The 19,231-nt window shown below is 37.8% G+C and overlaps 1 protein-coding gene across 45 annotated transcripts in view; it reads right to left on the reverse strand.

Annotated features, from left to right (window-relative positions):
* Positions 1-1,401: 1,401 nt before the first annotated feature.
* Positions 1,402-19,231, reverse strand: part of dlg2 (discs, large homolog 2 (Drosophila)) — a 183,029-nt gene continuing 165,199 nt past the window's right edge. For 34 of the 45 annotated variants that reach the window (XM_069510320.1, XM_069510319.1, XM_069510308.1 and 31 more), the window contains 11 exons: positions 18,268-18,382; positions 17,259-17,435; positions 16,677-16,752; positions 14,156-14,252; positions 12,188-12,238; positions 10,214-10,315; positions 8,399-8,422; positions 7,516-7,688; positions 7,300-7,409; positions 6,931-7,022; positions 1,402-4,555 (listed from right to left, as the gene is read on the reverse strand). In XM_069510320.1, coding sequence (XP_069366421.1) covers positions 4,449-4,555; positions 6,931-7,022; positions 7,300-7,409; positions 7,516-7,688; positions 8,399-8,422; positions 10,214-10,315; positions 12,188-12,238; positions 14,156-14,252; positions 16,677-16,752; positions 17,259-17,435; positions 18,268-18,382 — 1,124 coding nt within the window. In that variant the 3' untranslated portion in view covers positions 1,402-4,448. Of the gene's footprint in view, positions 4,556-6,930; positions 7,023-7,299; positions 7,410-7,515; positions 7,689-8,398; positions 8,423-10,213; positions 10,316-12,187; positions 12,239-13,648; positions 13,695-14,155; positions 14,253-16,676; positions 16,753-17,258; positions 17,436-18,267; positions 18,383-19,231 lie in introns of all 45 variants that reach the window. The other 11 variants (XM_069510311.1, XM_069510352.1, XM_069510315.1 and 8 more) reach the window with 3 other exon arrangements.

The following is a 19,231-nucleotide window of genomic DNA, read 5'->3' on the forward strand; positions in this document are numbered from 1 at the left end:
CATTTCCTCGTCTTTACTAAGCTGTAAGAAGGGACACCCCCTCTTGTGTTGTCACCATTTCTATGATGACCTCCATGTGTGATAAGGCCCTTGAGACTGAGGTGGTGGACAACTGCTTGAGGCCGATGTTGTCCATCTTCCCATAGTGCTGACATGACAATGTTCAATAATCCAAAACAGAAATACCACAGAAGTAATTCTCTTCAAACTTTCTGCTTAAACACTCAAGAAGTAAAAAAGCACGTGCATGTAATGAGTCATTAATAATAATTCATCTCCTTCAGCCACAAACTTATCACTCACAGCTAAAAGTAAAAAAAAAGCAGCTCATCCATAAGTGCCATCAGTTCCATCAAACTGAAACCATTAAAACCTACCTCTTTTATATGGGTTTTTTTTAAATAATGAAATTATTTGCTTGTAAAAAGTTCTTCCACACTTGCATGACCTGAAGTACAAAATCATGAAATCCCTTTAAATGCAACAGTAAGCAAAAAGTTGAATTAAGAACCCTCAGCCTGATGCACTCTTCAACCTGGATAAAAAGAAATGTACAGAAAGTAACACACTGGTTGGTACGACAACACCATCCGGGTACCAAATGGTGAGAATCGGTCCTTTGTCAAATACAAATGAAACTTCAGTATTTGACAGACAGAACTTATCCCCCTTTGACATTTTTTTATCATTAATTCACAACTTTTATTCATCTACTTACAGAAAAGGGTGTTTTGCTCCTATGAAGAAATATTTAAATCACTGCTTGGTACATACAGTATTTGTAAGTGTAAGTGCGAATCCAATTGTCATCACCGACATAACTAAATGGTGCCTTCTTCAAAGTTGACATTTCTAAAATAAACATGTCAGGGCCCATTCAATATCACCTCCACTTGTGGCTGAGAAAGGCAGCTTTTTATTGTTTGTTTCATTTGTAAGACACAATTATTTTATTGTTCACACAAACATTGCCTGGTGCAGGTCAGCTGAATGTGGGAGAATTCCTCAAAAAACACATGTAGCATGAAGAATACTGTGACATCGTACTGAAGTCATTATTTAGGGGTGAACGTCACCTGATCTGGCACAATGTGTAGGGGGGAAAAAAAATAAGGAAGCCACCATGTTGAAGTGAAGTGTCAGTTAAATCCAACAAACTTGTTTGCTCCACTTGTTGTGGGTGTAAGGTATTTATTTTTTAAAGACATGCACAGTTACTGAGGGATGCACCTGAATATTGACACAATATTAATGCACATTAACTGACCCGCTAAGATGCAGTTAGGAGATTTGCTTTAAAACATTTTTGTTTATAGTTTATATTAAGAAAATCATTTTTTAACAACTACAATAGGGTATTTAATAATTGGGGTAACCAAAACACATTGCTTGGACACCACCTCTTACAACAGTGTTTTTATTTGGGTTTAAAATAGACACAAGTCTGATTGAATGTTTAAAATCTACAGTTTGATCACATCTTAAAGACAGTAGGCTACCTCAATGCTTCAGTTGTGTTGAATATTGCACATCCACGAGACACAGAAGACTGTAGCAACATGCATAGGTCAGACATCCTTTACATTTCCACACAAAAATCCCAACTGGCCTGTAAAATATCATGTGTAACAATTTTCACCATGACTTTGGAAGTATTGTATTAGGTTTAGTATTAGTATCCAGCCAAGTTATATTTTCTTTCACATGTAATATTGCTGGCCAATAAGACCTTCTGAAAAACACAAGAGCCAAAATATTGAGGTGTTTCTTGATCCCCCGTTTTAAAATGTGTTTCTTGTCGCGACATGAATGCAGATTTTTAAGATAAATTTACAAAATATAAAATATCTCTTCAGCCTTTTAACTTTACATTTACAAAGCGTCAACACCCTCAGCATAATGACATATTTTGAATTTGGCTTCTGTCACTCAATTGTAGATGTGAAGGAAAATTATATACAATTTTTCATCCTCAAAGGAAAAGTACATTTATAAGCTTTTATCTTTGATATATAGAGTAAACCTAGTCTGTTAAGGCAAGTGGTGACCAATATACGTTATGGGAAATTTGCAAAAGAATGATGGCAGATATCTGGAAACATTAGCATTGATCTACACATATCACAACTGAAAACATTTGCTTCATCAGCCACAAATCTCAAGCAGTTTATGACAAGGGACGAGAGAAAGATGATCTTATTTGTACATTAAAAAAAAATAGGTACACACTCTTTTCATAAACTGAGGTGTGTTTTCAGCGCTTCTTATCAGTCTCTGACAAGTACAGTATATGGTCCATACAAGCAGGTCAGAGTCCAGTCTTCTCAGGTGCCACTGATCACACGGGAAGCAATGGATGGGATTTATATTTGTTTTAAAAGCTGTATTCATTACTTTTAGCATACAGTGCCCGTTTCTGTCACAAAAAATCAATAAGTGCACTTTAGAAATGTCCCATTGATTAGAAACATACCTGCAATTAATGTAACTACGATATTTACTAGGTAACAGGTTGGGTGAAACATGCTGTCTAAATCAAATAGCAGTAATACTAGAATATATATCACACGCAAAGTGTTGTCATGGGAATCTAACAGCCAGTGGTGTTGCAGCTAAACAAAAACAGGGATGTGATCACAATGATCAGATGCATTAGTCATTCCAAGTGCTTTAAGTACATAATGGATTTTTATTTTTAACAAAGCGAGGTACTATATTGTAGGCCCTTTCAAACAAGGCAAGCAAATGGTGAGTAAACACATACACAGTAAACATACTGTATCGTGCTGGGTCTGTTTACCATCTGCTCATCATCAGGGCTCCTCCACTTCTAAAACAAATAGTTGTAAATGTGAGAGAGCTTTATTCAGGTGTCTGGGGTCTGTGCAGCTGGATTCAGGACTGTCTCGATCATTGTGTCAGCTCATGACAGTAAGACAGGAAGATTTAATACACCTCTGTTCACTGTCAGGCCACCCGATTACAACTTGTGAGTAACTTGTTTGCATTATTAGTATCATTAGTTCCATTTGAGTCCATCTTCAAACAACAGTCAGGTATGAGCACTGAAACTGCTTCTCCTGGTCAATAAGAGATCTCTTCCTGATGCGCTTCAAATGTAAGTGATGAGAGACAAAATCCACAGTCCCCATTCTGTGCAACAATAGGTTTATATGAAACGAATATGAAGCTGCAGCACTCCCTTCTTCTGTTAGTGTCTCTCCACTGCAGCTCTGTATGGAAACACCATGGGAAAACAGCTATATATATATATATATATATATTATTATTTTTTTTTTCATATTAATGGAAGAGCAGCTTCAGGTCATTTGATGAGACTGTGTGTTGGGTTAATCAATCTTTATCATTATCAATCATTATGATCAAATATCTTTAGAGCAACCTGCCTGTGGAAACAATTGAATCCCTTCCTCTTCAAACACTCACCTTTGTAAAGTATTTCATTTCCTTATTTTCTCTACAGTGTTGCTACAGACTTACTGTTCATGAGACAAAAACGTTTGTCGCATTAAATTCAATCACTGCCCTCTCCAAGTCAAAATTCTGAAAAGGTCAAATGTCTCTTTCAGTTATATTCCCATCCATCCTAACACAGTCACAACATACTACATCACTCCATTAAAATATGCTCTGTAAATGACCTTTTAATCAAAGTTATATTTTCAATAATAAATAATTATGTGCTTTTGTGCCCTCTAGCAATTTAAGTAGCAAAATATAGTGTCACATCTCCAATGCAGATAGCAGCTTTCTCCCTTTACTTATAATTGTCAATGCAACAGCTGAATAAGTAATGTCTGCTTTAAATAAAAAGAAACATGAACATTTTACAGTGAATAAAACATTTTCCTTACACATGCTCATGTCAAGTCAGAGAAATAAATACAGTAATTCAAGGAAGGAATGGCAGTGTAAACAAACACAAAAGCTGCGTTCAGAAAATGCAAAGAAAATCAGACAAAACATTGAACTTCATATGATTATTTGCAATGTGAAAGAAAGGTGAGGGTGTTGCAGATGGAAAACCTATTTTCTTTCCTACATTAGCAAAGCAAAGACGTCTGCATTGTATAAACCACCTGCAGTTTCCTGCTTGACATTTTACACAGTACCTCCATGGACACAAATCCATATTTATTTTAATTCCATTACATTTCTTTTCCTTTTTCTTCAAATAAAAATAATCAGCAAATACAGTTGAAGTTTGAAGACCTAACATTTTCTAACACTTTGAGATTTACATTCAGGAACATTCATGTTGAGTGAAAAATGAAGCTGTAACCAAACAAAAGAGAAAAATTGAATAAAGTAATACAAAAAAACATCAGAATAATTATTTATGAAGACTATTCATCGCCATAAATTATTGTATGATACAACATGTTACTATTTTCTAGCAGTCCAGACTCCCTTCCATGGTGAAGTTATTATAGTTTCTCCTTTGAGGGGATCCAGATATAGGGTCCTGAATGTTCCTCTATGACCTGTTTGCAGTGGTTATAAATGTCCTCTAAGGTGTCTCCTTGAACCAGGGCTGCAAAGCAAAGGGAACCATATTGTGGATCTTTGAATGAAACAGGTATATCAAACATAGTTACAGCCACACATTCCATCTATACACTCAAGAAGCCTCACAGTTGTCAAATGTTAGTGTGTAGGATGAGATTTCTGGCGGTAGAGTAGAATAAGACCCTGTGAACATGCTCACCCTATGTTTCACATTATTTGTCACCGGGATTGTCTGAGATTTCAACAAACACAATGTGCTCTTTAACATGAGCTTACCTTTCTCAGCATTAAAGGATTTCATATTTCTGTTTGACTGTTCAGGGTTTATGAGAAACACATGACATGCTAATTTCCCCCCCAATGATATCTCAATGAAGGCTGACGCAAGTAATTGCTCGGTTCTGGTTCTGCTTGATCTCAGTTCTGCGTTTGACAAGGCGGTCATAGCATTATGATTGAAGGCTGAGAACAGTAGTTGCTATCTCTGAGACTGCCCTACAATGGTCCTCATCATGCTTTTCTAACAGAAAATTAGCTGTGACTGTTGATCCGGTCCTCACAAGCACCATGTAGGCATGGGGTGCCTCAGGGCTCCATTAGAGGACCTATTCTATTTTCTTTACTTCCACCCTTTGGGCCAAATCATTAAGCAGCACAAGATATTATCCCATTGCTATACAGACGATATTGTCCTGCAAATCAGCAGAATCAACTAAGTTATGTTCCCTACACAGGTTAAGGATTGGATGGCAGTTTACCTCTGCCCTTAGCCCTTTAGCTCAGTGTATGGTACCCACTGCTAAAAACCTTGGTGTTATTTCACGAGAATATCACTTTTGAGTCTCATATTAAAAGACCATAACTCAGTTGTGTTATTTAGACCTGAGACCTATTTCTGCAATTTTTCTCCACTCACCCCAACCGGTCGAGGCAGATGGCCACCCACAGTGAGTCTGGTTCTGCCAGAGGTTTCTCCCCGTTAAAGAAGGAGTTTTTTCTCTCCACAGTCACCAAAGGGCTTGCTCATTTTGGGAACTGTTGGGTTTCTCTATAAAATTAAGATCTTGACCTTATTATGTTATGATTTGGCTCTTAAATTGGATTGAACACAATACCTTTTATCACAATCCATTCTTCATTATACCAAGGACTTTTGTGTGGGGCACTTTGTGGCCTTGTTTGGATGGGTGCTATACAAATAAAGTTTTTATTATTATTACCTTATTATCTTTAAATTACTGCTCAAAACATATTTTTATGGGAACGCATTTTTAACATATGATTTGTAACTCTGGTACTAGTGTGTTCTTTTAACTCTTTTATTCCTTGAATCTTAATTTTATTGCAACCACATTTTTATATAGCTTTTAAATATGACAGCTTCTGACTCTGCTGCCTATGAGAGTAGGTATTTAGTTTAGTTTAAAAAAAAAAAAAAAAAAAGCACAGAGGTAATGATGTCTGATCTACTGAGCGGGCCACAAGGCTTTCATAGCACTGCTATACAAACCAGTAGCCAGTCGGATTTACCTTTAGCCTCTCTCAACGTTATTGTGATTAATAGGCTGAAACACTTGATGACACCAACGTACAATCGAAGTTATTATTTTATTTTTATTTTCATTACAACAACACACTCTTACAGAGCTCAAATGTGATGGTTAAACAACTGCTCCGTGGCCCAATTTTCTTTGCTGAATTGAACACAACATCATCATTCTTTCTTCTTCTTGCCATGTATTTTTTTTTGTGAAGCACTTTGTAACTTTGTTTAGATAAGTGCTATACAAATACAGTTATTATCATTATTATTATGCTTCCCTCCATTGATTGCCTCACTGTTTTAGAATTGATTTTAAAATATGCTTTCAAGGTACTGCATGGTTCTTAACCAGCCAGTAGCCAGAGCTCCTCTGATAATGCCCTGTCACAGATTTTTTTTTTTTTACCAAATGGCTTTTACATGATGTGTTTAGCTATAACTTATGTTTCTCTTATACTTTTTTAGTGATAACCATTAAACAATGTAGAAATATTTAGTTATTTTCTTGATTTCAGATTTTGTGATACTATTGATATTTCGTTTGTATTATTGTTTTATTTTGTCCACTTTGTGTAGCAGTTTTTAACGGCACTTTTGAAAGGTCCTATATAAATTATCATTATTATTCTGCATAGCCTGAGTTTCTGGTGTTATTGCAGAATCTAGTGACCATGAATATCGTGCATATAACCTTTAACAATAGGTTTTCCTTAGAATTCATTCAAAATAAGTTATTCATTTGCCCTGCTGACTATCTCAAAAAAGATATATAATAATCTTCAAACTCATTCCGTTCTATGTTAAGTTGGAACTCAGAGTTGTTTTAATATGTATTTGAGCTTTTATTAATATCATACCTGTGAAGAATTCACCAAACTCCTGCTCCAGCTTCATAGCCCTGTCAAATGTCTTCTTGGCTTGTTCCTCTGTCAGTCTCTTGTTCATGTCCCTGCACAGAGAAGAGGAAACAGAATATCACAGACCCACACATAATTCTGTCTACAACAGCTTATACAGTACATACAAATATTTGATAAATATCCCTAACCCTAACCCAACACATTGTTACTACAAAACACTTTATTACATTTTGTAGATACTGACTATTAATTTGTTTTTTCAATAAATAATATAGAAAGAAATGCAGAGTATCATAAGCCAGTTAAATATTTAAGTATTATAAAATGGGAACTGGTTTGTAATAAAGGACAAATATGAATACTCACATTAATGAATCAATAGACTTTGGTTTTATGAAGATGGCGATGGGATAAAGTTGTGCTACTTGTAGTCGTTTGATGGCATTTCCAGACACATCCAGAATGCAGTGTTTACCCTGAGACAGAGGCACCACAATTTTAAACAACACACAAGAGCACAGTAACAATGATCTCTCAGGTCAGAATGTCAAAGCTGCACTATGCATGCATTATGAGGCTCACCCTTTCAGCCACATATTTTACAGACTGGACACTTGTTCCATAAAGATTATCATTGTACTGTCCCGCCTCAATAAACTTGTGCTCTTGGATGTCCTTTTCCATCTGCTCTCTGGACATCACAAAGTGGTAGTCTCGCCCGTCCACCTCGTAGTCCCTCTTCGGCCGGGTGGTATCTTTGGTGCACGGAAGAATATGTATATGAATATACATTGAATTTAATAAAATAATAAAATAATTAATATGTATTATAACTTGTAAGTGACACCCCATAACAAAACCAGCAGACACTTTTTTAATGATCACTTTCTATAAAACAAATAGTGTTTTAAAAGTCTTTATATATAAACATTAACATGTTCATTAGTTGTGATAACATTTTGTAATTATCACAAACAAATACAACAATGGCAGAAATGATTTGTCACATGAATGTTTCTTGAACTTGACACCACATGTTCCAACAAAACCTGCAACTTTCATCAGTAACATGATATAACAGGATGTTATACATGTAGTTAGGACAGTGCCCTCCTGTTCTGTGCTATAAAAACTAATCGTAATGATCCTGAATGAGTGGCAACCACAGCCTGGTCATTTTTTATAGCAGAAATCCTGAATACATAAAGTGATGTTTACTCGTCAAGATATCAAGTCACATGTTACATGTTTTTAAAGGGCAGGGGTGACATTAAACGTTGTTTTTTAACATATGGAAGCACCTTTGAAAATACAGGGAGGTTAAGTGGGGTGGATTCTCCACTGTGCTACAAAATCACTAGTGTTTCTAAACAGGGCAGGGTGAGGATTTATAAGTATTTATGGGGAGAAATTACTGATTTTCTAAATGAAAGGATGAAAGAATCTACTCATCTTATCCACTCACCTTGGTACCCTGAACTGATAGCAGCTTTATATGGTTCAAAAGGCAAATTGAAATAAAAGAAATGGGTAAATCATAACATGCAAAATAAAAACGTTTTTGGATGATTCAGTAATTTGTTACACAATGCAAAGAGTGAGGGGATGCTGTTTGGTAGGGTCAAAGTGGAGTAACATGTAGATGCAGGCTTAGCACACACACACAAATACACCAACCACAAAATCAGTCACTTGATGGTCCCTCCCTTCTAGCATGGCAGTGTTACATCAAGTTAAATGAGCAGGTTTGTCTAACAAAACATTTGCACACCAGAAGTTTGCTCCCTGTGTCCCACTCTGTTCCTTTCTGTGTCCCTCCCCTGTGTCCCACTCTGTGTCCCTCTCTGTGTCCCACTCTGTTCCTTTCTGTGTCCCTCTCTGTGTCCCTCTCCTGTGTCCCACTCTGTTCCTTTCTGTGTCCCTCTCCTGTGTTCCCCTCTGTGTCCCTCTCCTGTGTCCCACTCTGTTCCTTTCTGTGTCCCTCTCCTGTGTTCCCCTCTGTGTCCCTCTCCTGTGTCCCACTCTGTTCCTTTCTGTGTCCCTCTCTGTGTCCCTCTCCTGTGTCCTTACTCTCTGTGTCACTCTCTGTGTCACTCTCTGTGTCCCTCTCCTGTGTCCCTCTCCTGTGTCCCACTCTGTGTCCCTCTCTGTGTCCCACTCTGTGTCCCTCTCTGTGTTTCTCTCTGTGTCACTCTCTGTGTCCCTCTCCTGTGTTCTCCTCTGTGTCACTCTCTGTGTCCCTCTCTGTGTCACTCTCTGTGTCCCTCTCCTGTGTCCCACTCTGTGTCACTCTCTGTGTCCCTCTCCTGTGTTCCCCTCTGTGTCCCACTCTGTGTCCCTCTCTGTGTCACTCTCTGTGTCCCTCTCCTGTGTCCCACTCTATGTCCCTCTCTGTGTCCCTCTCCTGTGTCCCTCTCCTGTGTCCCACTCTGTGTCCCACTCTGCTCCTTAGATGCCTGTTGGTTCCATTAGATACAAAATGAAACTAATAATGTTAGCTAATGTCTAATAATAACTTAAAAGTAAAAGATGAGAGCCTCCAGTTTCACAACAGTGTGTGCAAAGCTGCTTTATGGGCTCAAGTTTGGGTCAATAAGAGTTAGAGTTTGAAAAGTGATGTTGACTTGAACATGTCAGTCTCTGTATAATTTCCCTGCAATACCCCAGCAACCTAGAACACGTGTACTCCACAATAAAAGTAAACATAACATCAGACAGTAAAATATCATAGTGGCAATTGCCTCCAGTGTCTCCTGATAATTAGGAAGAGGTCTGACTGTCACAGGTGCTGCTGCAGTAGTGAAAGCTGAGCACACCCACATCAGGAACCACAACATTAGCAGCAATCGTCAGTGCACATCAGTGTGGCATAATGTTTCCACCAGTGTGCAGTTGTGAAACTAAATGCCTGTGTCTAAACACATGTATAGTTTATGTCCGCTTCACTGTTTGGATGATGGAGGACTGAAGGTAAAACCACGGCTAACAGTAGCTTTCATTCAGTGAGCTTCTGTCTTCTCGGATTATATGAAAAACAGTTAATTTCATAACAGAGGAAAAAAACAAAACTATAATTAGTTGTGATATGATGACACCGTAAGAGACATATGAGGAAACACTGGTGGGATGAGGGAATGAATTATACCACTGACTAAAATGGATATGATCACGAACACAGCTGATGAAGTCAGCACATCAACAAACACAGTCATTTCACTGTGATTTCAGAGCATTTTTGGTTCACTGTTGTCCATTCAAAATAAATTCTCGTGTGACTTACGTGGTACACAAGAGCCAAACTTCTCTGGAAACTCTGATATTAGATCATCGTTGATTCTGTCCTTCATCGGCCCGAGGATGATGACAGGTCTGGCATAACTAACTGCAGGCAGGAACAGAGACAATATTTCTTACACGTCTTCAAAAGCCAACACTTTTTAAATGGTCTTTAATTGTGTTCTGTGCAAGGGAGATGTAGTTCCTTCAACGGAAATGTGCTTAATTACATAACACAAATATGAATACCACTCAATATGGACAACAGTCTGTCATTCTGTTGCAGCATGCAGCATAACGTATGAGATAAACACACTTCTATTTAAACTGTAGGAGCCTAGGTCCTATTTGAGTTCATTAATGTTTGAATAATAATTTAAGTTCATCTATTAAAATATATTTGTGTTGATTGTGGTAAAAATCTAGCCATTACATTATTTACAGTTAGATAATTCATATTGATAAGTTCATTTGACTTGACTTGAAATGTGTATGGATATTTGCAGGTTTAAAAATTGCCTATAGCACCTTTAATGCGGATTGATCTGTGTGCGTGGTTAAGCTGAGCGGGCAGTCACGTCAGGCATCATGGAGTGGAGCCATATAGTTTTTTGACCTCACTCGTTCACTCTTTTTATTTGTCTTTCTCACGCTCATTTTTGTGTATCGTCATGCTGGACTGTTGTATCTTGCTTTATTTTTTTTTTGAAGTAAATTAAGAAAACTAACGAGAGGATTTTGTGGAGTTTTTCCTTTGAGTTCGAGGTGGATAACGAGGGTGAGAGCGTCAAGCTCATGGCTTCATTGTTAAGGAACCTACATAAACTGTACACTTGTCATCGTGAAGCTTTCTCTGGCTTCATTGGTGGGACTGAGGAAATATATTTTAGGATTTATAATGTAAAAATAATAATACACTAAAATGATGTGAAAGCTTCTTTGACCATGCTCTAGTAACTGACAACATTTACTGCAGGTCTGTTGCTTACCATGTTACTCTGAAACAATATGATTTCAGATTTCGGATGTTTATTGTTACACCAGCTATACAAGTAAAACCGTGAGAAATTATTTTGTCAGAAATATTTAAGTAAAGCTCAGTGCTGACAGTAAATATAATTCATCTCCCTGCATATGATCATTCAAAGTTCAAATCTTTAATCCTTCAAACAAGACTACTTCAAGAAAAAGTTTTAAAACCAGCTTATCAAAAGAGACACTGTAGTGATCTTACAAAATAAAAATTAATAAATGTGAATTAATACATAGATATAGTATGATTAATAATTTTTTTATTCTCTTAGGATAGTTACTTGCGTTGATTCAGATTTTCTCTTTTCATTGCTATTCTTTGTTTTAACTAAATTGAGCCTTGAGCTCATTTAGACAGACATGGGACTCATACACCATCCAATCATATATGTCAATGACCTATATCTCTGAATATTGCTGCCCCATATTAACATGTACTGCTCATCATCCCAGCTGCTGTACAGCTGACAGCTTTCAGAAACTATTTTCTTTTTACATTTTTACTGACTTCTCAGAGATTAACTCATGGATCTTGATTTTAGGGCGGATTTTATGCAAATGGGCAGAGCCAGGATTTTTTTATTTCACTTTCTCTAACATGGAAAGACAGGGTTGGTAAAGGTATGCACTCTGCGAGGACCATTCTAGGTTATTAATAAATTCTTAAATGAAAGGGATTATGTTCATGTCATGCTGCGGTTTGTTTGAGCTCATGGGTTGTCTGTGTAAAGCTTACTCAGACTGGTTACAGAGCATCACATGAACAGAACCACACTGGTGAACTGATGCACTGCCTCAAGAAACAGTCCAAGTCTTGATGTGACAGACTTGAAGAAATATAAATAAAATAAATATTTTCCTGCTTGGAACTATGAATGACACAGGTCAAAACATGTTTGTTGAGGGAGGGCTTTGAGGACACGTTCAGTGAGAAATCAAGACTTACTTTCTTGCCGCATCACAGGCTCATATGAGAGAATCACTTCATCTTGACTCCCTGGTGGGGTACACAATGGAAGACATTATTACAGTATTTGGACAAATACCGATTAGTGACATAGACAACATGCCTTGCTGAAGCCACATGCATGGCAGCATATGAAACAGCACATGTCTCTGTGGTTTTTGGTCTATCATCCTGATGTCTTATTATATAACAGTTTGATAATATGGCCCAGATGCAGCTCCTACTAGATAAATAGATCATGTGCTAAATTGTCAAAGCCAAAGAATTCACCAACTGTTTAGCATTTATCTCTGTGTGGTTTAGTATTACCAACTTCTCCAGCTTCCCAACTTAGTAAAGGTCACAATATGACACTTAATATTGGATTCAAAGATTATATATATATATTTTTTTAAATATACAGTAGGCTATGTGATATTTTTGTGACTCCACTGTATACATTTAGCAAATTATGTGTTTTTGTTGGGCAGTTGCGATGTTTAAAAGTCCCTAACGACTTCAGTGAGAAAAGCTCATAGTGGGCTATTTGAAATATGGGAATCCAAAATTAAAGCCGATTGGTGGGGAAGGGCCTATTGGTTTGAAATGAAATCTTCACTTCAATCAACATGAAGATACAACTAAGCAAATTGGAAACCAAGTAGATACTTTGAAGGGGAATGAAGTGAATACAACTAACTGGCAAACTTTGCATATCTGCCTCTGTCCCAAAAGAATGAAAAGTTCACAGTAAAAAAACACATTAGTGTGATGTGCTCCAAAATCTGCTTCAAAGTGACATGCTCACAAGCAAAGACAAAAACATTTCAACTGTTTACGCCAGCATCATGCAAACGTGCATTAAACATCATAATCTGAGGACACAGGTCAGTCATGGGTTGAACTATAAAAATGTGAAACATCTATTCAGTCTGAGGATTTAGGTTTAGGATGTTCCAGTACGCAGGGACTTCTCTGGATGCTCATTAACCAGCGTGTGAAAAGCTTTCAGGAGGCCTGTGAGGCTGTGCTGCTTCCCTCGGATTAACCAAACGGTTGGTTATCATGTGACCACCTGATAATAGCATCGAAACAGACCAGGGCTCTCAGCAGCAGTATATTAATTAATTTACTACCATGCTCCACTGAAAATACGAGACTCTTCTTAGTAAATAAATCTTCTTCGTCAGTTCAAATTAATGTCCGTGCCTAAAGATTAATCCTGGTTCACAAAAAAGTGAATCTGTAAGAAAATCCTTACATGACGTGTATTTCTTGTGACTATTTAACTTTACCCAATGTGATCCAAACCTCGAGTTTAGTAACCAGCTCAAAACAGAGGTGAACACTCTGCAAACGGAGAAGCATGACAAATCCAACAGATGCAGCATGCAACAATGCAGACAAGAGAGACAAGGTCAGACAGGAAACAGTGAAGAGGAAACTGTTGGACCAACTTACTGAATGTCTTTGTCCCATACCCATCATCACCTATCCCCAGGATGTCCTAATGGCCATCCAAAGAGAGCCAGAATAGAAGAAAGACAGCCGCAACATGAGCAAAAAGTTCAAGGCAGTGAAAGGAGGGAGCTGTGGGCCCATTGACGCGTCCCTGTCCAAACCCTGAGCAGCCAGCAGGGGGAACCAAATTCACCATGATAAAACTAGGGCTGTTGAAATTGAACCTAAATGATCCCTGAAGGAAAACTGGGTCGCACAATATTACCATATGGTAACATATCACACAAATGAACAGCATTGACTTGGCTTCTCTCCGGCAGACTGATCAGCATCCGAGCCACAGCGTCTCTGACTGCGGTCCAACAAAAACAGCATGGGAAAAAGAGGAAGCAGAAGAAAGCTCTACCGTTGAAATGCTAAACCCCCTGTTAACTGACGTTTTAACCTCACATGTGACCTACACTGACCTCTGCATGTACATACATGTGTGTCTGTGAGCTTACTTACGGTCTGAATCACTGCCATCCTGCTCACCCTCTTTGTTCTTGTAGAATGGGAACTTTCGTGTAAAGATGAAATTCTTTTTACGTTTGTCATTGAATGACTGTGAAGGGAGAGAAAGCATGGGGCAAACAGGTACATCTGTCACGTTCATGCAGACAAAACAACCGCTTGCAGAAAGTGGGACGTCAAGAAGTTTTCAGAGTAAAAACTTACTGTTTCTCACAGATTCCTGAGACTGTGTGATGTGTTTATTTTTCACTGGAATGCAATAATGAAAGTAGGTGGCTTAAATGATGCAGCTCAATTACACTATCATTAGAAAAATACCAGCATTTTTGATAACTGATTATTCATTCAGGTCAAACAAACAAACAAACATGCTGGTTCCACTAAAGTGAATCGATCAAATTACATTTTAACTTATGTCCATGAACAAATATTCATTAAAATAAAGCAAGCAATTAGGTCAGTGGTTATCAGTTAATGAATTAAATGAAGTAAATAATAAAATATCCATATATTTTAATTTAACTCCCTAATTATAGATTATATGAATATAAATTATTTAGAGAATCTCCATGGACTGGGTTTAGTGGACTAGAACCAGAAATCATTGAATTTTATTTGTAGATAAGCCATTAAGATAAATGGTGTGACCACAGTGAATTAGGAACAAAGCATCCTCAACGGTGAGGTTTGTTTGTGCTTGAAACTACCAAGACTACTTGGCAGATTAGAGATTAACAGTCTCTTTAGCCAGGTGTGCTTTGCATTCTGGGATGCAATAGAGCACATACATTGGAGTGCATTAGGAGAAGTGCCTTCATGTAATAATGTAGTAAAGACTACTGAGTACTCATGTAATAATGTAGTAAAGACTACTGAGTACTCATGTCATAATGCAGTAAAGACTACTGAGTACTAATATGATAATCCAGTAAAAACTAAACTGAGTACTCACTCCTTAATGTATAAGCACTACTGAGTACTCATGTCATAATGCAGTAAAGACTACTGAGTACTAATATGATAATCCAGTAAAAACTAAACTGAGTACTCACTCCTTAATGTATAAGCACTACTGAGTACTCATGTCATAATGCAGTAAAGACTACTGAGTACTAATATGATAATCCAGTAAAAACTAAACTGAGTACTCACTCCTTAATGTATAAGCACTACTGAGTACTCATGTCATAATGCAGTAAAGACTACTGAATATCCACTTAATAATGTAGTAAAACCTACAGAGAACTCAAGTAATGTTGCAGTAAAGACTACTGAGTTCTCAAGTCATAATGTGGTAATGACTATACTGAGTACTCAGTCCTTACTGTATTAATGATTATTTAGAGTACTCATGTAATAATGTTGTAAAGACTACTAGGTACTCATGTAATAATGTAGTAAAGCCTACAGAGTACTCGTGTAATAAGCTAGTCAAGACTGTTGTGCTTCTATGGGTTCCTGTTTTTATCTCGTCGCACCAGGAAAAACTGACCATGGAGATTCAGAAGTGTGCAAGGCAGGCACTGCAATCTGCTGCACCCGTTACACAAAAATGGAGACCTCAGAACCTAACAAATACATTTTTTTCCACCTGGGGGGCTTCTTACTTCTTGACGTACCACAGTTGCAACAGAGGCATTTAAAGTAAAAGCAAGGTGAGAGAAGCTTAACCGAGGTCATGCTTTGAGAGACATAACATAACTGAAGTTAAGTCATAGTAAAGACACATGCAATGATAGAATGAAAAGATGGAACTCAAGAGGATGAGACTTCAAACAATGAATATGATGTCTATTTCATCATTTGAAAAGAAAATGAACCTTCTAACGTGTAATATTCACACAGTTTTGAGAGCGTCACATAGAGAGGCAGGCTAAAGTGTACTATCAGCCCAAGTTTCAGACACCATCTCTTACATGTTAATTAACTTATGTTGGTGCAGTAGCGACGGAAGGAGTACATTTTATTTCATATACTTGCGCTTTAACACAACTGAATGAACAGAAAACCTGAGTGCAAAATGAAACATGGTTAAAAACTGGTACAAAAAGTTTGACCTCTGGAAGTTTAAAATCAGTGAATACCAAAAGGAGGTCTAACAAATAGTTTCCCCCTCATTTGTATCTCTTTAAATGAACACTAGAAAGAGGAAACTGGCTTCTTGTTGTCATTACATGGCTTATAGAAATGTGCTACTGGCTCATGTCTGATGGATGTGCTCTATAGACACACATGGTGAAACTGGCTGATGTTCTCAGCTGAATCAATGAAATCTCTCACTTTTCAGAATAATTTGTGAATATCAAACTGCAGGGAGAACATTAGAGCTAAAGAACAAACATCTGACAGTGCAGATGTGGTTAATCAGGAAGCCATACACTCGGTCTAAAGACTTAAAAAATAACATTTTCTTTTGCACAGGAAGCTCACTGTTACATTTGAGCTGCACCATGAATCATCAAATTAATGTGGTCATAAAAAATTGCCACTTGGCAGATCTCATAAAGGCACTTACCCCTTTGGAATCAAATGACCCTGGCTTGGCATTGAATTTCACAGTCTTTAGACGTGCCCGCTCTTTCCTCTCCACCCTGCCAAGTGAAGAGCTTTGTCAGTCGTCAACCACAGAGATGAGATGAAACCGATCCTGCTCACACTACACTTGTTTGAGAACAAGTGCCCAACACTTGAATTTCTGCTCTTCTCAAACATCACTGATGACTACAGAGGATCTAGAAAAATACCAATAACTAGTCTCATGTGTGCCAGCAATTAAGTGATGGTCTCATTTTGCACTGAATTAGACTAATCCTCTAAACGTGTGTAAGGTCATATTTTTCCTTTTTTCCCATTGGGTGAAGGGACACTAAGGCTGCTCGTAATGACAGTCTTTCTCTTCATTAAATAAAACCTTCACAGAGGAACATCAAAACGCTGATGTCTGTGTCTCATCACATGATTTTTTCCTTCTCAATCACAGAGACCCTTTTTCCTAATTATATTCCTCTATTAGAAATACATAATCATTATAATTCTTACAAATCATCAACAAGCTTTTAGAATTCCCTCAGCCAGAAACATTTTATCTGCTGCTCACCGTCTCTTGCTGGGGATGACACCCATTTCCTCACTGTCCCCATGAGGGGTGACGCGGCGGGCCTGCCACCACTCGTCATCTGAGGCATTGATGACGTGGAGGATGTCCCCATACCTGAAGCTGAGCCCCTGGCTGGGAAGGCCGCTGTCCTTTGACCTCTCATAGTCAAACAGTGCTCTATTCAGTGGGAGATAACAGGGCCATCAGTCTTATTAAAGGTACAGTGTGTAGAATTTAGTGATATCTAGTGTTGAAATTGCATGTTTCAGCTGAACACCCTTCACCTCACCCTCTCCTTCCAAACATGAAAAAAGAACCTGTGGTAGCTTCAGTTGTCATAAAAACTCAAAAGGTGTTTAGTTTGTCCAGTCTGGACTAATGTAAAAAAAAATGGCGGACTCCCTCGATGTAAATATAAAGTATTTAAATATAAAAGGCCTTTTCTGGGTTAAAGAAAACTACAATTCATACAATTTAGATGAAAGGAACTAGTGAAAACATCATGAGGATTATTCTACATTAAATATTTGCCAATAGTTCCCTTTCATCTGAATCTTACACACAGGGCTTTTAACGCAAATGCACTGAATTAGTTCCACCATTGTTCCTCCTTGTCAGTTCTTGTCTCATATAGTTTAACGAATCGTGTCAAAGCTTACCAGGACAGAGAGAATAGTGACTGCTTGCTCTATAGCAGCTGCTAGAATGACAAATATTTAAGGCACTTATCTTAAACCAGGGTTTTACATGCATATGTGTGTCGCTCTTCGCATTCAGCAAAAACACCAAACACCAAAGAAATATCCTGAGTAGCATTCTTTTAACCCCTTTCTCGGTCATTTGCATGAAAAGTAAAATATAGTATTCTGATTTTATCATGGTGTTGAAGTAAATCAGAGATGACCTCACATGGAGGAAATTGGAGGCATGAAGTGGCTTTTTATTTTCTAAATTGTCTGAATTCGGCTTGAACATCTAAAAACTAGGGTAAAATCCAGGACAGACCAACCTCACATAGAGCGATCTCTTTTGATTGGTTCTGAGGGATCCTGACCCAGAGCTCATGCTGTGGTTCATCATCTGTTCCCGCAGGTCATGGATTTTGGCCTCAAAACGCCCATACTCTGTAAAACAAGATTAGAATGCATCAAGAGTGACAGTCAGGTCTACATTCCAACTCCAGTGTGTGGAGAAGAGGAGGTCGACCTAATGATGCTACTAAAACTGAGTGTGTCTCCTGTTACATGAAGAAGAACTTGATGATGAATTCATGATTATTCTCCCAGCAGAAATAAACAGAGGAGGTGCACTCAAAGAACATTTGCTCATAAAACATGTGTGTATCATTTTCACTGTAAACTCAACACAGTGTACTGCAGGCAGATTTTATTTCTTTAAGTCCATAGCTGAGTATTACCCCCCGAACACATGAATAGAATCATGTAGAGGGAATATATTTGAGACTCAAGCAGCTCTCTGTTGCTACATCTATACTAATGATACACAAAGCCTTTATTTCTTTTGTTTACATCAATGCACTTTGCATGACCCGCCATGCAGTCAGTGCCATGTGACTCCATGAACTGAACCAGCAGAGTAACAGGATGAAAAGCTGTGACTCTGGTGACAAGTATGCTCTGTCTGACAGCACAGTTACAGTGATGATAAAACAAACTGAGGTCTTGAGGCATGGCTCGCTTATCTGTCACTTACAGATTGTCCAGTAAATAGAGTTGAATTGACACAGCCAACTACTGACTATACACCCTGTCTAAGAAGAAAAGAAAAGGAATATTTACTACGAACAAAATTGTGCTTAAATCACCAAATATATTCAGATTCTACCGTATTTTCAGTATTGTTTTGCAAGAAACCATGTTTTACAGTTAAAAGCCTACAAGCTGACACACTATGGAAACTCTCACATGTGCTTCTTCATTATTTGAGATAGGCTACCAAAGACATAAAAGGGC

The sequence above is a fragment of the Paralichthys olivaceus genome, chromosome 15 (assembly GCF_024713975.1).
Source record: "Paralichthys olivaceus isolate ysfri-2021 chromosome 15, ASM2471397v2, whole genome shotgun sequence".
In the NCBI taxonomy this organism is placed as follows: domain Eukaryota; kingdom Metazoa; phylum Chordata; class Actinopteri; order Pleuronectiformes; family Paralichthyidae; genus Paralichthys; species Paralichthys olivaceus.